Genomic DNA, 27,022 nt, shown 5'->3' on the forward strand with positions numbered 1-27,022 from the left:
TATTTAGTTTGCACTGTTCATTGAGCCTTTTTTTTTTCATTTATTTAGATAACCGCTGCTCTGATCCTAGTCACTGTAACTATTTTTCATTCTTAGTTTTACTTTTGTGTTCTCTTTGTTTATTCCCTAAAATTTATGATGTAAACATCTTTAATCCATGACTTTGATAAAAGTAAACAGGATTTTCCTTTCAAATGTACTATTTTAATTTGGTTGACTTGGGATATTTTCCTGTAAAATTTTAACAATGTTTTCTGCCCTTTTTTATTTATTTATTTATTTTTTTTTGTATGTTTTTCTAATATTTTCTCAATAATGCAATAATGATATTCTTTATCCTTGATGTGATCCTAGTCTTTCAGCCCTCTTTAGTATTCATGTACTTTTGTCTTTTATCTTTATTTTTTATGACTTAAATAAACCTAATACCTGACTGTGCACTTGTGTAAAATAGATGCTGTTTAAATGAGCATTTTCTTGTTAAATTAAGATCTTTTCTCCTCTACAGACTTCTTTCTTCTAACACCACAGCTTTAATCTGGAAACATCTGTAATCTTTATTCCTAATGTGGTTCTTATCCAGTGTCATTTCATGGTATGCATGTCTGATTTTGTCTTTTATTTATTTATTTGCGTTGTTTTTTTATTTTTTTGCCACTCTAGCAGTATCATGTCTGTTTACTCTTTTTTAATGATCTGTTTTTATTCATTCATTCAATTATTTGATTAAATTTACTCTAAAAAATTTTAACTGTGACGTACATGTGTTCTGACCCCTAGTTTTTCCGTTCTTCCTTTCTTTGCATGTTTGCTTTTGCCCTTTTAATTTTTTCCGGTTTTTCATCTGTAGTATTTTTTTTATTTTATTTATTTATTTATTTTTTCAGTTTTTAAATTATTTTTAGAACAGGGTAACAATTATTTTACTATGTTCACCTTTGCTTTATTGATTTATTTGTTTTATTTACTTATTTATTCCTGCACTACTTTTAAGTACAGCACTCTGTTTGAGCTGTGGTTGTTTTAAAGTGCTTTATAAATAAAGTTGAGTTGAGTTGAGTAGTCCATTTCAGTCCATTTCTCTGTAACTGTGGAAGCAGAACTAGTCAGCTCATCTATTTATGAAACTTCATTTTTGTTTTGTTAAAACTTCACTTTAATATTTATAGTTTAGAAAATCAAACTCGTTAATGTTCAGGATGATTCCTGAAAACGATCATTTTTATCTGGTTGATTGACGCACTTATTTTTGTTATATTTTTTACCCCCTTTTTAACTTTTATTTTCTCTTTAAACTTCATTTGAGTCTTAATAAAACTTTATTTTTGAAATCTTCACATTTTTTATCCCTTAGGTGGTCCTCAGTTGTCCCTTTGGTCGTCTGATTTTGTTTGTTGTTGTTATTCATAAATTCGGTCTTGTTAAATGGAGACTCTTTCCATGGAGTTTTCTTTGGAAAGTGCTTTTGACAGAACTTCCTCTTTGTCAGGAAATGAAGCAACACGTGGACTGGCTATAACTGGATAAAATGAGTTGACTTATTGGATTTGATGTCACAGAGGTCAGAAGTCTCACTGCTTCCAACCTTGAGTTGGAAAGTCCTCAAAGTAAACTCAGCGGGAGTCGAACCCCAGCACCTCTAATCGACTTCACTGACCACGAGGGGGGAGAGCGCTGACACTTTAGTGATGGATGAGATCACACACAGCAGTGTACTGTATGACCAGATGTGTGTACATGATACACACACATTCCACCGCATGCACCCTCCTCTCTCACACACGCGCGCACACACACACTCAACAATGTCCTTGTGGCAAACCCTAGCAAGCAATTACAGAGTGCAGCCTGCCAATAAGATATCAGAGGTGTGCTGCCAAGGCTAATTTGCTTTAGCTGTCAAACTCACTATTGTGTTATGTTGTGGAGCTCAGAAGTGAGTTAAGCCTCCATTGCAAATCAGCCGCTGGTAGCAGGAATCAGAAACACCTCAGATTGGAGTGAACAGTCTCATTAGCGAACACATTTTCTTATGAAACCTGCAATCTATTCAAACCTGCATGCTTATCAATACACGAGCAAGGTTACACACCGCTGTGTGTGTGTTTTTTTTTTTGTTTTTTTTTTTTTTCACAAACACACTCAGCTGCTCTCTGTCTCTCTGCTCACTTTAAAGTAGAAGTTTGTTAGTTTACTTTCTATTGAACAAATGTCACGGCTGAGGCGAGGAGGTAAAAACGATCCCAATGTCAGCGCTAACACATCAGAGCATCAGCGTAAAAAAAGCTGCAATCAGCGGAGAAATACAACCAAACCAAACACACTCCTCTCAAAGAAGAGAAAACACACCAGTAGCATGAATTAACTCAGAAAACCAACTTTGTTCCTCAGCCTTAAATGATCTTCACAGTATTTAGAGGTGATGCAATCAGTAGAATAATAAACAATACTGTGCACAGTCTTAAAAATTAGACTGTTGGCACCAACACACCAGTTGCAGGGCAGTTAAAGCTCAAAATGAATGTCTTTTTAATTTTTTTTTTTTTTTTTTTGCAATTTTGTCCCTTTTGACACACTGTAGTTCAGCTGTCGCAGAGTCTTCCTGCTTCCCACTGCAGCCTTGATGAAAAGTAATGTCACTACTTTTGGATAACACATTTCACTTTAACAAGTCAAAAGTAAATGCACTTGAAGTTCAAAGTTCCAACGTACAGCTAAGCATACTGGCGCATCAATCAATTTTTATCAATCAATCTTTATTTGCATAGTGCCAAATCATAACAAACGTTAATTCAAACATTTACAGATCTAGACCCATAAATGTTAATGTTAATAAAATTTTATTAGCAGAAACCCAACATCAAGACAAGATAAGGAGTCTTATCTTATCTTAATCCACCATGAGTACAGCACTTTGCAGCATTAAGCAAGTTACAATGGCAAAGAAAAACTTCCCTTTAACAGGCAGAAACCTCGGACAGAACCAGACTGTCAGACAGACATCTGTCAACATCTGTCATCAGACATCTGTCTGCTCATCAATTAGTATTCTTTAAACATTTTTTGAAATTTTGGCATTTTTTTTTTTAATAATTTCAAAATTGGTTCACATTTTTGCTAGTGTTTGATTTTTTTTTAAATATATGTATGTATTTTTTTTAAATGTTTTGCATCTTTTTTAAATTTTAATTTATTTGTGATTTTTGTTAAATGTTGCAATTTTTGAAATCTATTTTTTTTTCAAAAATTTATTAGAAATAAAAAGACATATCAAGTACAATTTTGTAGATCTAAACAACTCCTCTTTTTAGAAAATAATATAGCAAATATTTTACCTATTTAATTTTACTTTTTATAGCCTTTATTGTGAAGGTAAAGTAGATTTTGTAGATCCTGAATGATGTTGATCCACCTAAGCTGAGGCAAAATGCCTTCTATGAAAATAAAGGTTGCAGACCCCTGAATTAGACTGATCTGCATCAACTGCATTGGAAAAACTGCTGAGCATTATGGTCACAGACTCTGGATAAATCTAAACCAAAAGATCTGGCTTCAGTATTTGCTAAATTGTTAATGGCTGTCTGCAGGCCAGCCAATGGTTGGATGATTCAGGCCTGAGGTTTGGGGTTTGTTGAAAGAACTCATATATAAGTTACAATTTTAAGTTTTTCAAACTTTTTTTTTCCAGTTACAATTAATCTTTTTTTTTTTTTTTTTTAAATCCATTATTTTGCATAAAAACAGTTTACCAGTCCATATCAATGATGTAAAGCTACTATAACCAGATTTGGGTTAGTCAATCAAATAAATCAAGTCAATAGTGGGAAAAGCTTTACATTTTTTTTTTTAAGTTTGGATCAATAAACTGCTTTTCTATGCAAAATAATGGACTTTCAAACATTTTTTAAGATGTATTCTTTCAACAAACCAAAAATGTCCTTGCAACCAATTCCAATCTCTAATAATTAGGAAACATCTTAAAAGTTGTATTTTTGGTCCTCATAAGGAAATAAATGCCTGACAAAGTTTGAATTTTCCTTTTTCCACATCATGTTTTTTTCAGCAAAGGTTGGACCTCTTTATAGCCTGACCCTTTACAGTGAAACTGAGACCCACCAGAAACAGATGAAGAAACATCTTTCTTGGGATGTAATCAACCAACAAATAATCATCATTATTTAAATTTGTTGACATATCTAAGGAGTAGGGCTGGACAATTAATCGGATTTTAATCGTGATTTCAATTTTGCCATCTGGCAATCATAAAAACAATACAATCGAAGAAAAACAATTAATATGCCACACAGTGTAGATGTATGCAAGTTCCTGTGCTTCATAGCTCTTCTGTGTTCCATGTGCAGCCACAGCGAGTGTGTGTGACTTATGTGTATCAATAATACTGTATGTGCCACTTGCTGGTTCTTTAAAGTTGTGTTTAAATCAGTACTGAAGTTTTTGAATAAATGAATAATTGTGTATATTAATTGTGATTTCAAAATCACTTAAAAAAATTGGGATTATTATTTTTACCATAATCGCCCAGCCCTACTAAGGAGTAAGTTTTGTGTTTTCACAAACATTGAGTTTTCAAAGAGCAAACTGGACTGTGAACAGTGCAGCACTGGGAAAAAGGAAGTCTTTGCTGGAAGTCTCTTATCATTGACCGCTGGCAGAACTGGAAACTTTGAGGTGTTTTCACACACCTACTCCCACCAAACAATAGCTGCTGGGTTCCAAGATCAAATCGACCTTGACCTTTGACCTCCAAATCTACCCAAGTGGATGTTTGTGCCTGATCTGAAGGTTTTCCTTCCAGCTGCCCTGAGACTCGGCCGTGACCGATACCACCGCAAGCCAAAGCTGTCTCCAATTCAAAATTTTCAGAGGTGAAGAGGAAAACTAAAATGGCTGCTAAAAAAAAAAATTGAAAATCAAAACACCATTTCCCCAGAGTTTCATCTTTTCTTTGGTGAGATCAGACCCCAAACACTCATATTTACTACTGTACCTTGAACGTCACTTTCAAAGCTTCATGGTCACACAGGCTGTGTTGGTGACAGTCAGAAAGTGTGTGAGCTGCAGGGGGTAAATATAATGATGATGTGGAAGAAGGAAGGAGCTGCATCCACAATAATTTCAGCTGCAGGACGTTTGATAAAACTCCCAGCATCTCAGATCTTATTATACATTATAATGCATCAATCCTCATCACCTCTGAAGGGAGCAGAAGACAACGTCTGGCCCGTCTCTGTCCGACGAGCGTCTCACTTTGCATTTTAATTGGCTGTAACTCCAAACCCAACAAACAAAGAGTGAGCGGACTTACAGGGTGAGGTGGTTGAAGCCCACGGTCCTCAGGGTGAAGGCTCGAGCAAGAAGTCGCACATGCGTGAACTCAACTCCGATGGAATCCTCAAAGCTGGTGAGTTTCTGGAGGACTGGAGACGTCTCAATCAGCTGCCTGTCTGTCTGAGGCTCCTGGACCTGGGTTTGGGAAAGTGGGATCAAGTGATCAACATGCATGTTCAGAATGAAGATTTTCCTTTTGATGACTGTGGAAAACTCTAAATCAAGCAAAAACTGGATCTTCCAGGATCTATGGCTTCATCACACCCTGCTGGTTTGGATCAGATCAGCAGCATCAGCAACTCCATTCACTATCTTGGTGACCTTCCACACTTTCATACTCCTCTGAGACCACCTTACCAACCACTCTTATGACCAAAACACACCAGATGATCTGCTGGTTCACACGGGATCTGCTACATTGTGGCCCGGCTGCATCCCTACTCCGGCAGGTTGCAGCAGATACTCAAGCCTCCTAAATTTGCGGGATGCCGGAGCAGTGACGCATCAATTTACAAAGAGTAGATCCAGCAGGACAGGAAGTTGTGCACAGAAACCACCTAAAAACATCCAGTGACTTTCAAAATAAAACAAACCATGTCCAAACCAGATGGTATTTATCTTGATTACAACAACAAACCAAGGTTTTGTCAGGTTTTACAGCCCAACATGAGAGGATCACCCTTGGAATGGGGATTGGGGTTACTCCTCAGTCTGTGACCCCAGTGGTCTGGGGGTCACCTGGATTAAAGTCGTCCCAGAGCCACAAAATCTACTTTATCTTCACAAAAATAGACTATAGAGTGTGAACAGTACTATACACAGTTGAAATCTAGTGAAATACTATCCGAACAAGAAGTATTTTGAATTTATAAATTTCTCGAAGAATCTTGAATCTTGAAAAAATTTTCAGGAAATGCTCAAAATGGGATACAGAAGAGGTGATCCGGATCACCATCTGGATCCAGGGTTCTTTGTAAAGGATTCTTTATCATTGTGAGATAGGGCCGTTTTCACCATATGTGTATATAACTCCACCATGGATGGTCAGATTGCTTTGAAAAACAATACAAGACAAGGTCACCATAATTTCTGACAGATGTAAAAGTATGATCCAGATCCTGGTAATATTCTGGATACTAAGATCCTGAATATGAAATATGAACTGGGTCATCATCATTTTCAACACTGTCAGGAAACAAATTATTGTACAAACCTGCAACTAACACCAAATTGTAGCAGACAGTCTGCTGAAAGGGAGTATAACATTAAAGTAGGTCTAAAGTGTTGGTGACAATCACAATATGCTTGGTGGAGGTCTGCGCTCTCTGAGTGCTTTTCTAGTAGATGGATGTTATGCATATTTAGCTTAACAAAATGTTAATGCAAGATTTTTTTTTAGTGTTAATGTCTTTAATAATCAATGCCTTCTGTTAAAAGACAAAAAAAAAAAAAATTCAATAATGCTTTGCAATTAATTATTAGGCATACCCCCCCCCCCCCCCCCCAAAAAAAAAAAAAAAGAAAGAAAGAAAATAAAAGATATAAAATAAATAAAATAAATCAAAATAAATCAAAATAAATTAATAAAATAAAATGAAAAGAAATATTATTATTAATAATAATAAAAAACATTTTATCAAGATTTAATCCTGACAGAATCAAACTAAACCAGTTGAATAGGACCCAATCTCAAATCCAAAAATAGCTCCGCTGAGTCCAGCCAGACACAAACCGTCGTGACCACTTTAAGCATCCTCGAAAGCGACATAAAAACCTCCTGCTCACTCAATGAAGTCATTTTGCATAAGAGCCTGGCATAAATGCCTTAAATGAAGTGAACTTCTTCAGTACGCACTGCTCAAGGGCCTGTTTAGAGTGTGTGCTTTTCCTCCGCCTCAAAAACAAACTGGGATGATCAGCAGCAGATGGAATCTCTTTGTCATTAAGTTTTAAGTCAAACAGCTCGCTTTCCTTCGCTCACTTTCTAAATCTGGTGACTGAAACGGTCAATTAGCATCTCTGGGGACTCTGTAAGTATAGAGTAACATATATCACAGACTCTGAGATGTATGACTTATGGAAGAATAGTTTCTGGATGAGAAAATTGCGGCAGATTATACCTTTTATAAAAGCTTTAAGGCTCATTGAGCTTTTCAGAGGAAAACATGCCAGGCTTAAACTGCAGCATTTGCTCAGTCCTTCGCCCATTAAAAAAAGACATGAGATGTGTAAAAAAGAAAAAGTGTGCATACATGTTTGTTTAATCAAGACATGTCCTTATGGATGCATTAATTAGGCTTCCGGAAACATCTAATTGGTCTCTGCGTGGCATAGCTGTGTGCTTGACCGAAGCATCTTTTCCAAAGAAACAGGAAAGTAGAGGGAAATGATTTTAACCGGACATTCAAAGGAGACTAAAGCGCATCCGTTTGCTGCTTGATCAATTAAACCGTGCACTAAAAAGCACCGCATTCAAATCCTTCCACTTTCTTCATTTTCCAGCATCTTTGTGTTTTCATGAGGAAATGACAAGTAAACAGCTCTCTCACAGCCTGCCATGTCAAGCCAGTGCGTGGAGCAGAGATTTATTTTTAAACTCAGTATTTTAATTGGAGTGCCGCCAGTAATGTCATGGTTCCATCTTCCAATATGTCCTAAGAAACATTTCATTTCTGCCTTTTTTCCCTCTGTTAATTAAGGGGAGGCGTTTAAATGTCACGCATCACAACAGCATCTGAGGAGTTCAGCACTCATAGGCTCGAGCTCTCCTTCGGGGGGAATGGCCAGCAGCAAAGCTTCAAACGAAGTGCAGAGAGGTGGAAAAAAAAATCAACAGCAGTTTTTAAAAAAAGGGAAAAAAAAACACTTTTTGAAATGGCTTCAAAGCATCACTTTCAGCTCAGTCCAGACAGAAATCAGAATCAGAGCCGAGGTCTTCTGAGGCTGGAAAAAAAAAGGCCTGAAACTCGTGTATCTCCCTAATAAACCAAAGGAGAGGGTTTGAATCCAGTCTAAATGACGTTCTGGTAAATTATTCTGGAAAGCTGAGGGTGATGATGCGCTGGTGCGGATCAGGCAAACATGAAAGACATGAAGACATGCCTGTCGACCACGAAGCAATCCAGCGCGCTCTGCAGGACACGTCAGCGACACGGCTAATGTATGCGTGTACGCCAAAGACAGCCGTACGCATAATTAGCCACGTCCCGGCGTGCTGCCGTTGCCTCCACTCAAGTCTCATTAAGGAAGATTCAATTTCATCCCTGCTTCTCATTTCTGTCAGGGTCAGAGGAGAAGGAGGGAGGCTGCTGAATGATGAGGTGCAGTTCCTCGTGTGGCCACTAGAGGCTGACTCCAGAAGTGACTCACTCCTGATAGAGGTGTTTAAAGAAAGTTTGGAGCAACAGCTACTCTGTCCCTCTAAAATAACTAATAAATATAAATAATAATAATAAATAATATAAATAAATAAATAAATAACTGCTTCTGTAAAATATAATTAAGCTTGAAGTTATGCATAAAAACATTTTTAGGTAGGAAGTGGGCGCTGCTAGCTAACTCAATATGTCCTCCCTGCTACTCTGGTGTAATCAGTAACAGTATTGACCAAATCTACTTTTTTGTAAGTATGTAAGGACCCTGCAGACATTTTTAATGAATTGGCGCCATACAATGAAGACTGATTGTCAGGGCTGTAGTGCCACTGGATGACTACTGCAATAAAGCTATAATGCTCTACTACCCAGATATAAACAAGCACAGGAGACAGATGGCATCTTTTGAGGTGGTTTGGCAGTATTTTGATCTTGAAAAATACCAGGTCTGTTGAAACTCTCAGCTCCTTTAAATCTAGGTTAAAGACTCACCTTTTTACAAAGTTTTTTCATAAAATTATTTTAATATCTAATTTATTGCACTGTAATTTTTATGCTTACATTTGAGATCTTTTAAAGATATATTCCAACTTTTTTTTGTCATTTTGTCTTTCAGCCAAGAGCCCAAATGTTTTCTTGTGATTTCTTGTGATTGGCAACCTTCAAAAGATTAGTTCTATATCTGTGTGAAGCACTTTGAAGTGCCTTTTTATCAAAATGTGCCATGGAAATAAAGTTGCCATAACCTTGAAAAAAATGCCATGAACAGCATGAGCATGTGGAGGTTCACCTGCAAGGGGGACCAAAGGCTTTGTGCTAACATTAGCCCCACCTAGCAAGCCAAATGGTGCAGTTTACAAGTAGGCTCAGTGATCTTTTGCTTAGTCCATTGACTGAATAGTGGACAGCGTGGCTCTGCCATTTACCATTGTACGGTTTTGAAGCCAAAATTCCCCCGTCACAGGCGCCGCCATTGGCAGCTGTTGTGCAGCCAGAGTCTGACAGCAGAGACCGAGGGACTCAAAGAGAATCTGAGTGGAGCAAGGTGACATAGATAAAAAGTATTTTTTCTTTGGAGAGTCTAATGTCTTCTTGGCTCTCCTTCCCAACATATTCTATAATCCCCAAAGAATTGCACAAGAACGTCAGCTGGCAATCACCATTAAAAATGACGTAAAACCTAATTTTTAACCTCTAATAACTAATGGAAATGGAACTTTTCAGAAAAAAGAGGACCTACATACAAGGCAACAATCGGATGTGAGAAAATTTTCTAGGAGGTGTATTCATTTTTTAAAGTTCGAGCCCAGCCCGTCTGGAACAGCTGGGGAGATGGATTTTTTGACCTATACTGCAGACAGCCACCAGGGGAAGCACTTGAAGCCAAGCATGATGACGTCCACTTTTCTTTTTCTTCTTTCTAAACAGTCTATGGTTTAGACATGTTAAATGATCAATTTGGACTTATTCCTGAGTCTTCTCTTTTGACTTGTTTACGAGTTGGAACGTGTTTCTGTTTAATCAAGTAAATTTGTGACCCCAGTGCTCTGATATAATGCTCTTTACATACTGGCACTATTAATTCTATTTTGTCTTATGTTATTTATTGATAAACTTTTATATCATTCTAACCATCTCTATTTACTTCTATAATTTACTTGTTCTTACCTCTGGTCCTCGTGGTCTCAGTCTTTAATGTTGAGTTCTTGTACTTCCTGAGCTCTCCTCCAGCCGTTGGGATTTAATGTATTACTTGTATTTCCTGTTGTACCTTCTTTTTTTCTTTTAGGTTTTTATAGTATTACTGTTTTATTGCTGGCTTTTTATTTCATCTTTTTCTATTTCCTTCTGGGACTTCTGCTGTTAGCCACTTTGTAAATAAATGTTTTTTAAAGGTATGAATTAAATAAAGTTGTTTTTATGTGTTATTGTGTTTAAAAAATGTTTGTATTTCTACTTGTATAAAAGATTACTTTCTTATCTCTTTTTCTTTTTATACTTTTTTCACATATTGTTTTGCCTAATTATTTACCGGGCTTAAATTTGGGACATTGAGGGTGAAATTTTGTGCTATCCATGTGTAAAAATGTGCCAGTATGACAACAAAGCTCCTAGAATCTTTGTTTTTATCATTATTATTAAAGTTATTAAAATCAAAATTGTGGCAACTGGCTTTCCTCGACTTCTTTTAACTTTTTAACCTCTGAAAGGAGCATCTTTGTCCAGCTACCAACACAGAGAGACTCTTAAAGCTAATGCTAACCTTGCTAATTATCCAGCTAATGAATCTGCCTGGCACAGACTTTGAGTTTGAGAAAAAAAGGAAGAACACAAATCAAAAGGTGAGGCCACAATGGGTCCGTCCATTATTTATCAAGTCAATTGAGGCGACATCTCTTTACTCGCCAACATCATTTTTAGGTCCCAGCTCTTGGCCTTCATCAATTATAGAAGAAATAATCAAATAAATAAGTAATGAAGGGAAAGATGTTTTCCATTGTGTGATTATATCATCAGATGGTCAGGATGCCATGACGCTACCAAGAGGTTGGCACAATTTAACAGGCGTTACCCCGCTGGCAGGGGACCACCCAGAGGAAACCTCAGCCACGCGCAGTGTGTGGTAATGAGGCCGCGGCTCTGAAGCAGCTAATGACTACTCATGCAGCAGCGTGGAAGCCCCCCCCTCACACCACACAGCGGTTGTAGGGCTGACCCCTGGGCTCCACCCTCACCCGCTGAGCCCGCCGCTGGGGCCGGGAGAACAGACCGCTGGATACAGCGGGTTATTTTGAGCTCTGACAGGCTCGGCTTAATCATTCAGGCGCCGGGGTTGAAGAATACAGAGGTTAGGAGGTGAGGATGAGACAAAACAAACATATATACTCCATCGAAGGCGAGGGAAGCGCAGAGCTACTTCAGACCCAACAGGAAATACAAAAGATCTAAAGATGCAGCAACACTCACGCACAAGCAGGCAGATAAATACTCGGCATACACACAAAGAAACTCTTTCCACACACAAAGACACATCAGAGGGAAGGATCCCTGACGGCCCCCGAGGGCCCCATGTGATTCGGGACTGTAATCCTGTTATGGCATCTTTGATCTCGTCTTCCAAATCCTAATTTCAAACAAACACTGTTGACATGTTCAATGTTTCTGGGCAGATCATGCAAAGCAAAAGAAAAGCAGGAGTGAGAGATGGAGCGGGGAGGCAGAGAGGTGAGTCAAGGAGCGTGATGACTGGAGAGGAGGAGGAGGAGATAAAGGAGCAACAGAGAGGAGAAAGAGTGAGGGAGTGAGTGAAAAAAGCAGATTAGGGTCTGGACTGAAACGGCGAGGAGAGAGACGCAGAGGCAGAACAATGGAGACCAGTGAAAGGCTACCGGGGGCCTTGTGACAGCTTTAAAGAACTCAGTCAGCCTCGGGCAAAATATCTAACAGCTTGCCCACCTCTGGTAGCAACACACACACACACACACACACATTCTCACACACACTCTCACACAAAGAAGCAAACGCTACGTCCAGGCTGGGAAACTTGAAAGATAGGAAACGGCTTTGGTGTCTTGGAGTCACGGGGAGGTCTAATGAGGAGATCCTCGCCAAAATAAACATCAATAAGGAAACATAAGTTGACTCACCTGCAGGGGGTGTGGGGGGAAGTTGAGCCAGACTTCACGTAAGTCCTACAGGGACAGAAACAGAGGGGAGAAGGAGGAGATTAAAAATAGCTCATATTCTAATAATAAATCAAATATAACTCATAAAAAATCATTTTCAAACAGCATCCTTTAACCCAGGTCACCAAACATTAAGATTAAGATAATCTCAATGTCATTAAAATGTATATACAAAGTTTCATCTTATAACTAATGGCCAATCAGTAGCTGGGTTTAAGGGCAATACCATTCACAGCGCTTCTGGCTCACCAACAGCAGATCTAAAGTTGTTAAAGCCAAAGTTATAAACGCTTTAGGAGCTAAAGTTATGTCACAGGTGAGGAGACAAGTTTAACCTTTAAAAGTGATGTGAAGTTGAATCAGCCAAGAATTTTGGCGAGGACACGGCGAGCTAAAGCTGGGAGTGTGTCCAGTTCTACATACTGGTTTTGCCCCAAGCCCTAACGAGACTTCTTGGATCTGAAACTTACATCAGCTCTCCTCGTGCCAAATAGACCACTACCCTTCTAAATAAAGAACTAAGTTTTGAGTCAAAGAAATTGAAATATAAAAAAAAAAAATGGCTCTGAAATCATGTTTTCTTATTTATTTCTTCTCTTTTAATACAAATAATCTTGACAACTTAAGTTGAAGTCTCTGGTGTCTTGTTAAATGTAAATCTTATTTCTCCCTTCTTATTTTATCTCTTCTGATTTCACTAGCTTTTATATCTTAAGTTGCTTTTATATTTAAGCTTATCAATAATTCAAAGGTAAATATATGCTACAATATGTCATAAGGGAAATGAGAACTCAATTCTAAGCGAACACCAAAGTGAAAACCAATTTTTAGGGGTGCAGCGATCACAATTTTCTGACCACTGATCACCAATCTTTGAAAAGTCTGACCTGCCGATACCGATTTTTACTTTCTATTTTTTAGAACTGACAGATTAGACCTTCAATGTTCCAATCGTATTTTATTGAACAATATATGTGAAAAAATAAAATCTTTATGTTTTAACTTAAACAACCAATAAAGTGTCCTGAGTTTTAGGTCTCAGAGCAAAAAGCAACAAAGGCTGGCTGTCAGAGCTTCCAGGGGGTATATAAGATCAGTTTCATATGTAAGGATGGGCCGATCACCGATCCCCCAAAATTAAGGAAACAGCACCGATCAATCGGCCGGCTGGTCAATCGGTGCATGTCTACCAATTATGAATCACGGTATAGAAAATATAGAAAATTAGTTTTTTATGATACAAACCCCAAATGAAAGCTCTAAAGATTCTCTGAGGTCTTATCCACATGTAGCCGGGTATACTCAAAAACGAATACAACCCCCCACATGCAGCACGCAAGTCTGCCAAAAAGTGCAGCTTGAGACATGCCAAACCCATATTTGGTAGTGTTTTCCAACGTAAAACCCGTGCCAGCCAATCAGAATGAGCCTCCATCATTCAGAATGTGACATTTGAGATTCAATTAAATAAAGCTTGAAGAGGATTTGTAAATCATTGTATTCTGTTTTATTTACATTTTACAAGTCTCAACTTCATTGGAATTGGGGTTTGTGAATAATTTGTGTAACACAGGTCGATTCAGGCCATTTTATCTACATTTCATTCCCAACATTTAGTAGAACTAAGAACTAACACAGGCTCACAAAACTGAATACCAAACTGAATTTTTGAGCATCATTTTATCCATCTAACAGCTTTGCAGAAGCTTCAAATGTTTAAGGTTGAGCAGACAGTTTCATATATTGATGTTGGAGAAAATTTAACATCCAACAAGATAACACAGTAGGTAGTGTTTAGGAAAGGCAGAACCTGCAAATAGCTGGAGGCCACTTCTTGTGTACGCCACATCTATCACCCCCTTCCTCTATAATGACACTGATTGGTCGCATCATTTTCTGACCAGGAACAAGGAAAAAACTTGAAGCTTACAAAATAAACCCGTCTGACTCTGACCGATCTACTTCAAAAGGTTAGATTAGGGTTTCATTTCAGCCTCTTGCTCAAAAGTTTTGTTTCAAGAACTCTCTCTTTAAGTGACCGTCAAGTACCCATCATTGTGTGTTCACACAACATATCTCATCAAGTCGTATTTCTCAATATAAAATGAAAAATTATGAAATGTTTCAGACCTCCAATCTGACCTGGAGAGACAAGAAAGGAGCAGAGGATCTGGTCCCTGGATGTTTCTATTTGCTCGGTGTCAGATTTGAAAACTTAGCCCACGTAAAATCTAACATCCTTACATAATATTTATTTATAAAATATGTAAAAGCATGATTCCACCTCTTTAAATTCTAGAAGATGTTATTTATGATTCTTTGGCAGATGTGAAACCACAGCTTTATGATGATGCACCACAGATGGCTCCATGTCAGGGACACTTTGCATCGCTAAGGCCAAGTGCTTATGGGTGCCATCAGCAGCAGCCCCACTGGGGGGGCGGTGAAATAAAACAGCAAATGAGTCAGCATCTCGTTTTGAGACCGAGAAGTCTGCATGTGGACCACCCACTGGGGAGTGAAACTGGGGATTGTAGCGGAAGACGCGGAGGTGTTACGGTTGGAGGGGTTGGTGGGATTTGGCTCGGAGAGGTGTGCGGTCTCTGGAGACACACGTTGACAGACACTTTCTGCCTCCCCCGCCCGTGGAGGGGGGATATGTGCAAGATCAACATGTTTCCTTGACCCTGTGGTAAGGTAACCGTATAAGATCTGATGGTTTTGAGACAGAGCCTCAAAAACAAACAGCATAAAGACAGAGAGCGAGTATAAGCTGTGGCTCAAGTTGTTGCCAAGGACAACGCCACTCAGAAGCAGTTTTGGGCCCGAGGTCTAATGTTGGGTGAGTCATAGCGGCGATAGAGATGTGGCGAGGGCCTCTAAAGTACAGTATCACTCAGGTGTTTAAAAGGTTCAAGGAGATAAACCTTTGAAATGCAGCGCGAGCCCGCAGGGGGGGTTGTGTGTGGTCAGCGGCCTCCAATGGGCGCCTCATCTTTGCAACCCACCCAGCTGGCAACCCATCGCCTTGAGCGGGCCATGAAAAATTCATGAAAGTGGTCAATACGTTTGAGCAAATGCTTCCTTTCGGTTGCCTGTCTCTTAGGCTGGGACTGGAGCTGGAAAGCACTCAGTCCAGCGCCGGTATCAAGTCATCACGGAGCCCGACTGTGAATACAACACGGTGTTCTCGGCTGTGCAGGATGGCATCGCTTAAAGGAAAGTCGATAGCGCTCGCTAATGGATTGCTTGCTTTCAACGTAGCGGTTGCGTCGGCACACAACTTGCTCTTGAAACACACTTAAAGGGGATGAATGAGACGCGACACACATGCAGAAAATGAGTCAACGGAGAAGCAGAAAATACGACAAAGAGACTGGATGTGAAGGATGAACAAGTTGCTTCGGCTTGTGATCAAGGCTTATGATTAAAATCCATCCACAGGGCGCATGTGATCCGCCCACATGCTGTATATAGACCCGAACAGCTAATGTTTCAATTACAGCCATTGCAAAGACAAGGCAGACAATGATTAAGCCAGCATCGAGTGGGGATTTAAGAATAACAACAGGTTTTTTTCTCCCTCCCTGCTTCTCTTTCTCTCCCAGCACGAGGAAGGTATAATTACTGGGGGCACAAATCATCATGTGCAGCAGCTGAATCACAGCCATTTGGAGGATGGAGCTCTTGTGCTACAAACAGGAATAAAGGAGGGAAAAAAAAGTGTATGCAAACATGTTTATTTGAATGTCAACGGCCTAGCTGTAATGAGAGTTGAAATTAACTGCAAAATGAAAGGCAGCGCAGTGAAACCGCCTGTGATCTACGCTTTAAGGTGGGCTTCAATCATGCCGCTGGAACCCACGGGGGAGTCAGGATGCAGGCTCAGTCTTGCACATGATCAGGGCTCACAAGCCAACCGTGAATAGGCAACACTGTACTCCCACACACACCGTCTCTACCCTCACACACCCCTGGGAATGTTGGCCGTCCATGATTGGGACATAATGGGGCTCTTCTCTGACAAGGTCCAATGCTCCTTGACAAATTGGTCTCCAGCTACTGCCTGCCAATCAATCCATCAAACATAGTAGTGCAGCAGAGGGATCAATAAGAGATAGCGTCACGGATCGATCCATCCAACATAAAAGCAGCCCCTAAGTCCAAAACTGAGGCTGCTGTCGCTGGACGGTCAAGGTGATCCACCGAATGTGGGAGTCTGTCACACAATGCACTGCTGGAGTGAAGAGCAGAAGTTTTACAGGACAAAACGTGTGTTTGAAGACAGGATGTCATGTGATTGTGCACATGCATTCATCCTCCAAGCCAATACCACACCAATGACACACACAGCGTTGAAGGCGTACGCTCTGTCTCTCTAACACAGAAAATGTGAGCGTGCAGTTGTCGCAGGACAAAGCATACAAATTGCCCAGCGATAGACAGAAACCAGGGAGGGAAATCTGTGTGTTGAAGTGGTAAAAGTGGCAGGCTGAGAGGGAAGTGGAGCGCATGTTTTGCAGGTTATGTAAGAGAAAATAGAAACACTCAGTCTTTCGCAGAAATACTCATTTTCAGTAGATTTTCTTTAAAGAGGAATGAAAATAAAAAAAAGACCTGTGCTCATGCAGAAAGAAGCTCTAATCTGTCTGCAGAGACGGGGAGTTTCTGCTGCTGCTGCTGCTGCTGCTGGGAGCCCGTGAGGTGGCCTTAGTGTGGAGGGAGTCATCAGGCAGCCTTTCAACCCGCGTGAACATGTAAGCCTAGCACACTCTACTGGTGTACCAAGAGACCAGAGCAGTATCAGAGCAAGTCATGCTGATCCAAAACAGATCATGACTCAATGCAAAGGCTCCAAAACAAGAGTCTTCAACCTGCAGCTCTTTGACTCCTTTGAAATAAAGATTTTTTAATTTTTCTTACAGAGGGTACTGATGATTAACAACATTGACACTAAATAAAATCCTGTGTTAACATTTTGTTGAATTAAATCTTCATCTCATCTGTCAATAAAGCCTGCAACCGCTCTACTTCACCTCCTACAACATCAACAGCCCACCAACTTTCCATGCACCTGTGGCTAACCTCAAGTTTTACAGCCCTGGGAAGATAACTACATCTACAAAAAGACTAATCTGGAAGAAAATACAGATCCTAATTCTGTGTGGATGGATTTATTTAAATGCCAATGTGCCAGCTTAATAAACAAGATTTATATCTGGCAAGACATTAGCTAACAACAAAAAATTATGTGTTCAGTTTTTTATTCATTATATAATATCAAACTCAAATGTTCTTTGGTGTTTTTAATCTTATAATTTTTTTTTCACTTTGCAAATTTTTGAAATGTCCAAAATATTGGAAAATGTTGCATATTTATTTAACATTTTGTATTATTTTACAAATATTTGCAAATCAATTTTTTAATTTTAACCTAAATTTGCACATAATTTTTTTTAATTTTGCGAATGTCTGCAAATGCATTTTTTTTTTTTTAATTTAGAAATGTTAACAAAATTGAAACTTGAAAGTCCGTAGAATTTAATTTTTTTTAATGAAAATTTCATTTTGAAATTTTTGCAATTATTCATATCTCAAAATTATTTTTTGGCATTTTTTTTAATGTCAAAATAGATTGAAATCCCATTTTTTAACATTTTTTTCTATTTTTGCAAATTTTTTAAATGTCAATATTGTTGGACATAGTTGAAGTTTACTTATTTTTGCAAATACACTTTTTTAATTTTTGCAATTTTGATTTTTTTATTTCAAATTTTTGAAATGTCCAAAATATTGGAAAATGTTGCACATTCATTTTACATTTTGTATCATTTTAAAAATGTTTGCAAATCCATTTTTTAATTTTACCTAAATTAACATATACATTTTTAATTTTGTGAATGTCTGATAATGCATTTTTTTTTATTTAAAATTTAGAAATATTAACAAAATTGAAACTTGAAAGTCCACAGAGTTTAATTTTTTAAATGAAAATTTCATTCAGAAATTTTGCAATTATTTATATCTCAAAATTATTTTTTGGCATTTTTTTAAATGTCAAAATAGATTGAAATCCCATTTTTTAACATTTTTTTTCTATTTTTGCAAATTTTTTAAATGTCAATATTGTTGGACATTGAAGTTTTCTTATTTTTGCAAATACACTTTTTTAATTTTTGCAATTTAGATATTTTTAATTGAAATTTTTGAAAATGTATAATTTTTAATTGTCAGAAAAATTACATTTTTTATTTCATTTTTTGCAAACTATTTGAATTTTTTTTTTGCAAATCATTTTTGAATTTCAAGATTTTTTGAAATATTTGCAAATTTATTAAAAATTAAAAAACTAAGACATTACATGTTTAATTTGACTAATTAAAAAAAACCTTCTGGTTCAGATTATTTTTCACCAGATTTTAACTATGTATTGAATTCTATAGAATCTTTAGTCTTTATTGTGTAGATAAAGTAGATTTTTTAGCTCCAGTTTGACTTCAATTCAGGTGAGTTGAGGCCAAATGACGCAACCTAATAATTTGATCAGCTCACGATGGGAAATCCAGCTTTTAGTGAAAGTTTAAGATAATTTATTTGTATGTATCAATAAATATGGGACCAGCAGTCAACACATGATGTGACTACTCTGTCACATGAGCTCTAAAGCCTGGCTTAGCCCTCAGGGCTGGAGCTGGAGCCGTATGGTCTATCACTCCACCATCCAAACTGTGGTGTTTGCATGCACATCAGTCACATGTCAGTCATAAGACCTGAAACCCGTCACCAGATTCTTGTTTTTCAGCATTAATCTACAACAAAGCTGAAAGCTGGATTCACAGACAGTAGATGCTGTGTGCCTTCAGTTTGAGTCTCACATGACTGTTAAATATAAACATGCAGCTCTGCTTAAATGAGATGTAAGGCGGTGTATTCCCACTTGGCTTGTTACTCGTTACGGGTACACAGAAGGAGCATGGCGTCTTTACTCTGAGGGGCCACACCTGAAGTGCTCCTACAGTTACTAAAGCAGGGCTGGTGACGCAGTTCAAACATCACTTTAAACATCTTCAGAGACGAACCAGGACATGGAGTAAGGTCCGTTTGGTATGTTAGTGAAATCTATGAAAAACACGTTCTACTTTTACTCTCTCCTCCTTTAGTCTCTCTACTCTTCCATGCAGGTGCAGGAGTTGCTGTCAGAGTTGGACTCAGCATGAAAACAGTGGGATGGATTTGATTTGAAAGCAGAAAAGAGACTCAAAATCCAAGTAATACACTTCAAAAAGTCAAAACAAAGGAAGTAATTACATTTTTTAATACAATGTCTTTATAAACTTCAGTAAAGCTAGTTTTAACTGAAAAGTGCAGAAAAATGTCTCATTTTAAGATACTAGGAGTCAAAATAACGCCTGAAATGCTCATAGTAACTACAAATATGTCTTAAGTAAAGTAACAGAAATGTACTTTTCACATTACTTGATTTAGAACCATCTCTATATTTCAAAATATCTTTTTTATGCTCATTTCAAGCAAAAATTTAGTTTTTGTTTTAAATACAGTGGTTCCCAACCTGTTTTGGGCCGTGTCCCCAAGTTGATATCACAAATTTTTCGAGTGACCCTAGAAACATTTTTTTTTCCAGAATAAGATTTTGAATATGTTTGTTTTACTGTATTGTTAAAAACAAAAAACCAGGATTAGCGCAAAAAGTGACATTTTAACTTTCCCTTATCTGGATATACTATATCTCGATCACGGGATCTTTTTCATCCCCGCACATTATTTTTACCATTTAAATTGCAGCTGGCAATATTGATGCTTTAATAATGGTATGAGGCTTCATGGCCTGAGCAATGAACAAACCGCCAAAGACGCTTTCAGTGCCCCGTCACTAAGTTTTGCAGCCTTTTTGAAGAAAAATTGCTGCTTTTTCATCTCAGCAATTTTCTTAAAAAAAAAAACAAAAAAAGAAAAGATCTTGGTTGACTGATATTTTTTTGGGTGTTGCTTCAAAGTGGCTTTTGAGCTTGTTGGGTTTCATACTCAGCAGACAGGAAGTTACCTCACAGCTGACATTTCAGCTTCTCCTCATTGCTTTCAATGACACTTGTAAATCCATTATGAAGGAAACTTTTGTCATATTTTCACTTTTTTTTTCTTTTTTTTTTAATGTCTGCCTTTCTGACCCTTTTGAAACTGTCTTTCGGGACATGCGGGGGAAGAAATCTTTCCATTTTGTTTTCTGTTTTTTTTTTTTTTTTTTTTTTTTTCCCTTTTGACTGCAAATTTGTGTTTTCACAAGTTGAAGCAAGCAAACTCACACAGTGGTAACTGTGGAGTCACGTGATCTCGGCCATCAATCAAGATATGCCAGCTCAAATATTTATATACGCGTCATTTTATTTGAAATAGATTAACATACTAGGAAGTGACAGTATAGAATACATTTGTTCAAGATTTTATGTTTCTTTTTTTAATCTAAGTTTAAAAAAACTTTTTCAGTAACTTCTTTTTTTAACCACTAGACATTTCAGGTGACCCCACATGGGGTCACAACCCTAAGGTTAAAAAACAGTATTCTAATGTTATAAAATAAGGCATTTTTTAGATTAAGTGTCAAAGAATATGTGGTATGAAAGGAAACACTGTTCATTTTGAGTAGGGATGGGTGAGTACTAGTATCGGTATCGGGTATCAGGCTGATACCAGCTTTTTCAAGGTATCGGTACTCGTAAAGACTGTTGATACGCCAGGGAAAAAAATCTTACATCGAGCAAGTCCTTCTCACCAGTAGTTACTGCAGTTTAACACCACGGCAAACATGTGTCAGGTAATGTTCAAACATGAACGAACCAGGGAGAGTTGACAATTAAACTGTGTTATTTCAAACTTCAATTAACTTAAAAAAATAAATAAATAAAACTCTGACAGCTTTTAGTTTTATTTTAAACTTTTGTTAATCTAACAAATAAAAAACTCTGAGGGAGCTGTTTGTGTTTTATTTTACACTTATCGGCTTAGTGACTGTGATGTGCCACTGATAATTGTGTATCAAAACTTCTAGTGGTATCAGTACTTGGTATGGGTGAGTACTCAAGAAGAAGTACTTGTACTGGTATCTTTGTGGAAAAAGTTGTATCAAGCATCCCTGATTTTGAGTTGCTGAGGTGTGAAAAAGTATAATTGAATTATTAAAATTGTATCTGTTGGTAAGTAAACACAGAACTGTGCATGTATGTACTGTCTTTTTTCGTTGCTAGGCGCTACCCAAGTAGCTGCCTGTTGCAGCAGCTCTCTCGTCTTTGTCCGTTTCTTGTAATTTCTTCGTCTCTTTTTCGTAATCTTTGTATTTGGAGTGGATCATCACTTTGTATGGTTCATTGTTGGTCACGGACACCAAACTTTTTGTGGCTTCAGCGATATTTTTTTACTACTTTTCTCCTGTGTTTGTCTGGAGATCCTACATGTAACCATGGCTGCATTGTTTACATGCAAAATTAGCTGTTAGCAGCCTGTAGCATGTCAATGCTAACTAGTGTAGGGCTTGATGATTTCCCTCGAGCTGAGGAGGAGGAGGTGAGGACGACGTGCTGGTTCTCGGATGTGAGCTGGGAGGTGACGACGTGGACCTGTCCTTCCATCCATCATTGCTGGGAACGTGGGATCTAGCCCCGGGGGATGGACGAGCTAGCTGTGCTAACCCAGCGGCATTGTGCTGTTCATGGACGTGGCTGACAGAGCTGACATCGGACGCCGGCCCCACATTGGAGGAGCTTCGCCTGCTGTGAGCAGACAGGATCCAGGAGACAGAGACTGAACAGACTGCTGGGGAGGCTCAGTCCTGGACCCTGTGGAGGTGGAGACTGGCTGGGCTGGAGAGTGGTGGACGAGTGGTGGACGGGATGTTGTCATCTAATTTCTTATGGACATTTTTGCACTTTCTATACTCTTTCTTACTTTTGTTTTCTTTAATGCTGCGGTGACTCCTGAATTTCCCCTCGGGGATAAATAAAGTATTTTCTATTCTATTCTATTCTATTCTATGATTATTTTATTCCTTCAAATCAAATTTATGTCAAAAAGAAGGAAAAAGTCACAACATTAGTTTTTCTTTTCCAATATCATGCAACCCTATTCTCAGCTTTTCTCTCAGTGTACCCAGGCCTCTCTTTATTAGCTTTTGTTTACTTCTTGTGCATCTCCCATCCATTTCATTTAGTCTCTGAATTTGTGCATTTAATAAAGCTGTATGGTTGGTTTCTGTTTTTCAAGAAAAGAAGAAAGTAGGAAACATTTCAGAACAGATTTCTACTTTGCACTTGACATCTGTTTGATACGTTTTTTTAATATGAGTCAGAACTGAGCCATTTATTCTGTGTCCACTCGAGCCTTTTAAATCAACTCTTAAGCCTTTTTTCAGACTGTCCCCTGAAGGAGGGGAGGCATCTTGGACCTGAGGCAACTGCCACAGCCATGGTGACCTGCTCAGTTGTCACAGCAACCTTTGTTCCACTTGGTGTTGGAGCGCATATGCTTAGTGCCCTGGTGTTAATAAAAGCCAGCAGTTTATCCCATGGGCAGCTTGTGAGATCATCATTACGGTGATTGCTCCTAAGAGGGGGCCCTTCCCCCAGGACAGCACAGTGGAGTCAACATCTCCAACAAAGTCATAATGCGATGCTGTTGAGTCCAGGTTGGGAGCGATGGAGCACATCTCCCTGAAGAAGACATTTCCTGCCTCTGCCGATGCTTTAATAACCTCCGCAGTAATGTCATTAGCTAATTAGCATCCATTGTTTCCTGTGGGTTTTTGTGTGCAATGAAGCTGGATTCCATCCTCTGCAGAAGCTGTGTTGTTTGGGAACCGCTGCCAGCAAAGGTGATGTGTTTACAGACAAAAATGGATGGAATCACAACTGTTGCGCTACAGCCATGAATGTCACACCAATTAGGGAATATCTGAAAGAAGATGGGGGAAGAAACGGGGCCACGGTTTATCTGACAAGGTCTTTGGGTGGGAATTACACGCATGCTTTGTCTTAGGTAGACAATTCTGGATCCCACATCCGAGGTCGTGGAGCTTTTGTTTTGACTTGTTGTAAGAAGACTGGAGTGAAACATCTGTGGGGGTAATGAGATCCCGGGGTGTTCGATAGGGGGAAGAGAATGGAAAGTAGAGAGCGAAAAACAAGAGGGAGCAAAAGGAGAGGCACAGGCTGGCGTCCTGTTGTTCCGGGGAGAAAAGGAGGGTATGGGACTGATCACCCATGTGTGAATGGAGCATGGTCCCGGCAAATCTTCCAGGGTGATACGAAAAGTTACGGTTTTCCAACATGGGGAAGTCTTTTCAAAACATGATTCTGACTCTGTTCTGTGTTATAAGTAAGCACATCCTACCTAGCAGGTAGAAAATGTCTAATACTGGGTTAGAAACAGGCCTTTGCCCACAATGTCCTTTTGGAAGAGAAACGTGTCCCATTTCAAGCTTAAAGTGCACTGTACTGGTGAGCAAACTGGGTCTGAGGAATGACGAAAACTTACAGAAAAAAAATAAAATAAAATAAAAAAATTTTGCATTTTATTTAAAAAGGGTGAGCAATGAACTAGTACCATTTTGGGTGTCAATAAATTTGTTAAAATTAACATTACTAGTTTTTCCTTTCCTCAATTTATGTTCTGTGTGTTTTCTGAAGCCTGTAAAGTTTGTGTAATGAAGCACTTCAGATTTCTGAGCTCTTATTCCCCTAAACACAGCTGCTGTAAAACAGACGGCTGTGGCATGAGACAGAACATTTCACTGACGTGATTTTTTTCCACCGCTATTGTGTTTTTTCGGACAACAAACAGACGAACACAGAGATGCTAAGACCGGTGGCAGTGATTTTGACTGAAAAACAGAGGGCGAAAGTTCAGACTCAGAGCCTGAACCACGACCAGAAAAACAAAAACTTTTGAGGCAGTTGCTCAGTCTACAGCTTTATCAATCCAAGGTAGGATTCCTGAATCATTTAATGCTGTTTTAAGATATTTATCATCATCACTCACAGGGAGTGAAAGCAATAACCTGTCACAATAGAACAACATGATGTGGCGCTGGACAGCGCTCAGGCTTCATCCTCAGAACAAGAGTCTCCCTTACGTTAGACAAATCAGAACCAATATATTTTTTGAAATGTATTGTAATTAGGGCTGTCATTTTAACACGTTAATTAGATTAATTAATTACACCGCGAATAACGTATTATAAAAAATAGCTCAGATTAATCTGGATCCAAAACCCACGGGGCGTTCAAAGACGCACTTATTTTCAAATGTCTGGCATTTACAAACAGTTTGTCTTACTTGGAAAAAGTGGTGTTCTCGTCAGATTTTCAAATTTCCGACGGTCCCTGAATGTATCACACCTGACGTCAGCAACATGATTTAGACCGGGGCGAAGCGAGAGTGGGTCCACATCTCGTTTATTCACACGTCCTTTTTGAAAATCTGCAGAAAATCAACCGTTTGCTCTAGCTCAATTCTGTAATTCCTCACAGTTTTTAGCCATTAGCCCTGGTTCTCCTGACCTCATAGAAGTATAGAAGTTAATGTAGCAGTGAAAATTGAGTCCACATTGAGTAAAAATGTGACAGAAGCCAAAACCGTCCTAAAAATCAAATCAGCTTATCTTAGGTGCAGGACTGTGTAGATTTTGTAAAGATAGAACCATGTAACTTTTTTCATGCGTTCCTTATGCCTCAGGGTACCTAAAAATGTGTTGTATATATTCCCACCTTATTATTAAATGTTTTTTAATGTCTTTTAATGTAATTTTACTGTCCTGGAATTCAAATTCTTTATTTTGGGACCTTAAGCAGATATGAGATTAAAATGCGATTAATTAGATTAAGTAATTACAAATCCTGTAATTAATTAGATTTTTTTTTTTTATCGCCTGACAGCACTAATTGTAATATCTTGTAATACATTATTTTCCCAATACATTTTCCAATATATTATATATTTGATATACATGGAATAATATATTGAGGGCACATATACAATATATCATATATTCGTGAAATATTTTCAGTATATTGCTAAATATATAAATGATTGCCGCTTTCCATACATTGCAAAATATTGGAAAATAGAAATGCTAAATCTCATATATGGGAATATATTTCCTAATATATGACATGATATTTTCCAATATGCTGCAATATATTTTTCTTTCGTAAGGGCTATCAAAGGCATTTTGTAGCTGCATGTTTATTGGTCAAAAAAAGTGAAAACAAACTTAGAGTAAACTAGCACAACGCTCGTTGTCCGTCCAGATGCACCAGAGCAGGCTGTCTGTTTATGCCTAAACTCCGTCAGAGCTTGGCAAAACTCATATTTTTCTTTGGCACATATTTTATTGATAATGAAAAATAATCCTGAAATTTCTTGGTTTTAATGCTACAAGTCTATAAAGCTCGTTAGACTGTAAAAATAAGTAATTTCGCCGCACTATTGTTTAAGCCGCAGGGTTCAAAGCATGTGAAAAAATGTAACGTCTCGTAGTTCGCAAACTACGGTTTCAGTTTGTTTCACAAAATTTATTTTGATGCCACTACTTTTGTTAAAAATGGTTGTATCACATTTTATATTTTGAGGTTTGACCATAGTCATGATGCACACCAGCTGTTTTGCTTTCTTCACACGGCAAATCTTCACTTAATCACGCCACTGGCTCGATGCTGCTGGACTTAAAGGTGTATTTTCAGAATGGCTGTGACAGAAAAGTGTCTTCTCACGTCGGGAGAAATAAATCTCCCACACAGATTAACCACTACTTCGACTAAATTATGTGTAACAATGCTGTACTGCAGTTATTACAGTATTGAGAAATGTATTTTGTGGCAACATATGATACCGGTGACGGTGATGAAACCGGTATACCGCCCACCCTTAACAGCAACTCATTAGTTTAGTAATGTGCTGTGTGAAGACCCGCTCTGACACGTTGTGTTAGAGACACAAAAGGCTTCAAGTGGTCCTCCTCCCTCTGTCGTTCTATCTCTCTGGTCTGGATCGTCTTACCACCCGGCTGGTGTTTGGCTTTCTGGTCTGAGTCCATCTGTCTCCTCTCAGCATTCAACGACTGAGTGGCCATCAGGAGGATTCAGTAGGGGGGAGGGAGGTGGGGACGGCAAGCCATGCTATTTCAGTCCTTGGTTTAAAGTGCCAGAAAACTTTCAAGCCAAAGTTGAAAATGAATCAACTTTGGTTTACAGAACTTTGCTTTCGCGGTCACACGCTGGCTTTCTGCAGGATTAATAGTCCTGACACTGAACACTGGATGAATTAAACAGCTTTGATCCCCTGACTGCTTTTTTAACACTGTAAACAAGATGGAACTGTTGGTCAAGTCAGGGGATCGGTGCCTCTTTCGCCGGGTTCGAGAGAAGCTGCCCAAGCCCTCTTGAAGAACACACGATAGCCGAGAAGCTGAAAGAGCTCATTTTGTGGCACATTCGCTCTATAACAGATCAGTTTGCGTTTCTATTTCTCATGAAGTCAGTGTCACAGCAAACTGAAGAGGCACAACTTTCAGCACAGCGAGAGGCAAAGGACCCGCTGTGTGACAAG

At 38.6% G+C, this 27,022-nt stretch overlaps 1 protein-coding gene across 1 annotated transcript in view; it reads right to left on the reverse strand.

Annotated features, from left to right (window-relative positions):
- The window catches only part of drosha (drosha ribonuclease III), a 176,415-nt gene that overhangs the window by 45,999 nt on the left and 103,394 nt on the right, over nt 1-27,022 (reverse strand). Inside the window, exons 24-25 of the mRNA XM_074693775.1 lie at nt 12,371-12,415; nt 5,327-5,484 (exon numbers count right to left, since the gene is read on the reverse strand). Of these exons, the coding sequence (XP_074549876.1) occupies nt 5,327-5,484; nt 12,371-12,415 (203 nt within the window). The remainder of the gene's footprint in view (nt 1-5,326; nt 5,485-12,370; nt 12,416-27,022) is intronic.

This window comes from Halichoeres trimaculatus, unplaced genomic scaffold (genome assembly GCF_033239565.1).
Source record: "Halichoeres trimaculatus isolate MK-OKI-2021-1 unplaced genomic scaffold, fHalTri1.1 fHalTri1_scaffold_18, whole genome shotgun sequence".
NCBI classification, from domain to species: Eukaryota; Metazoa; Chordata; class Actinopteri; order Labriformes; family Labridae; genus Halichoeres; species Halichoeres trimaculatus.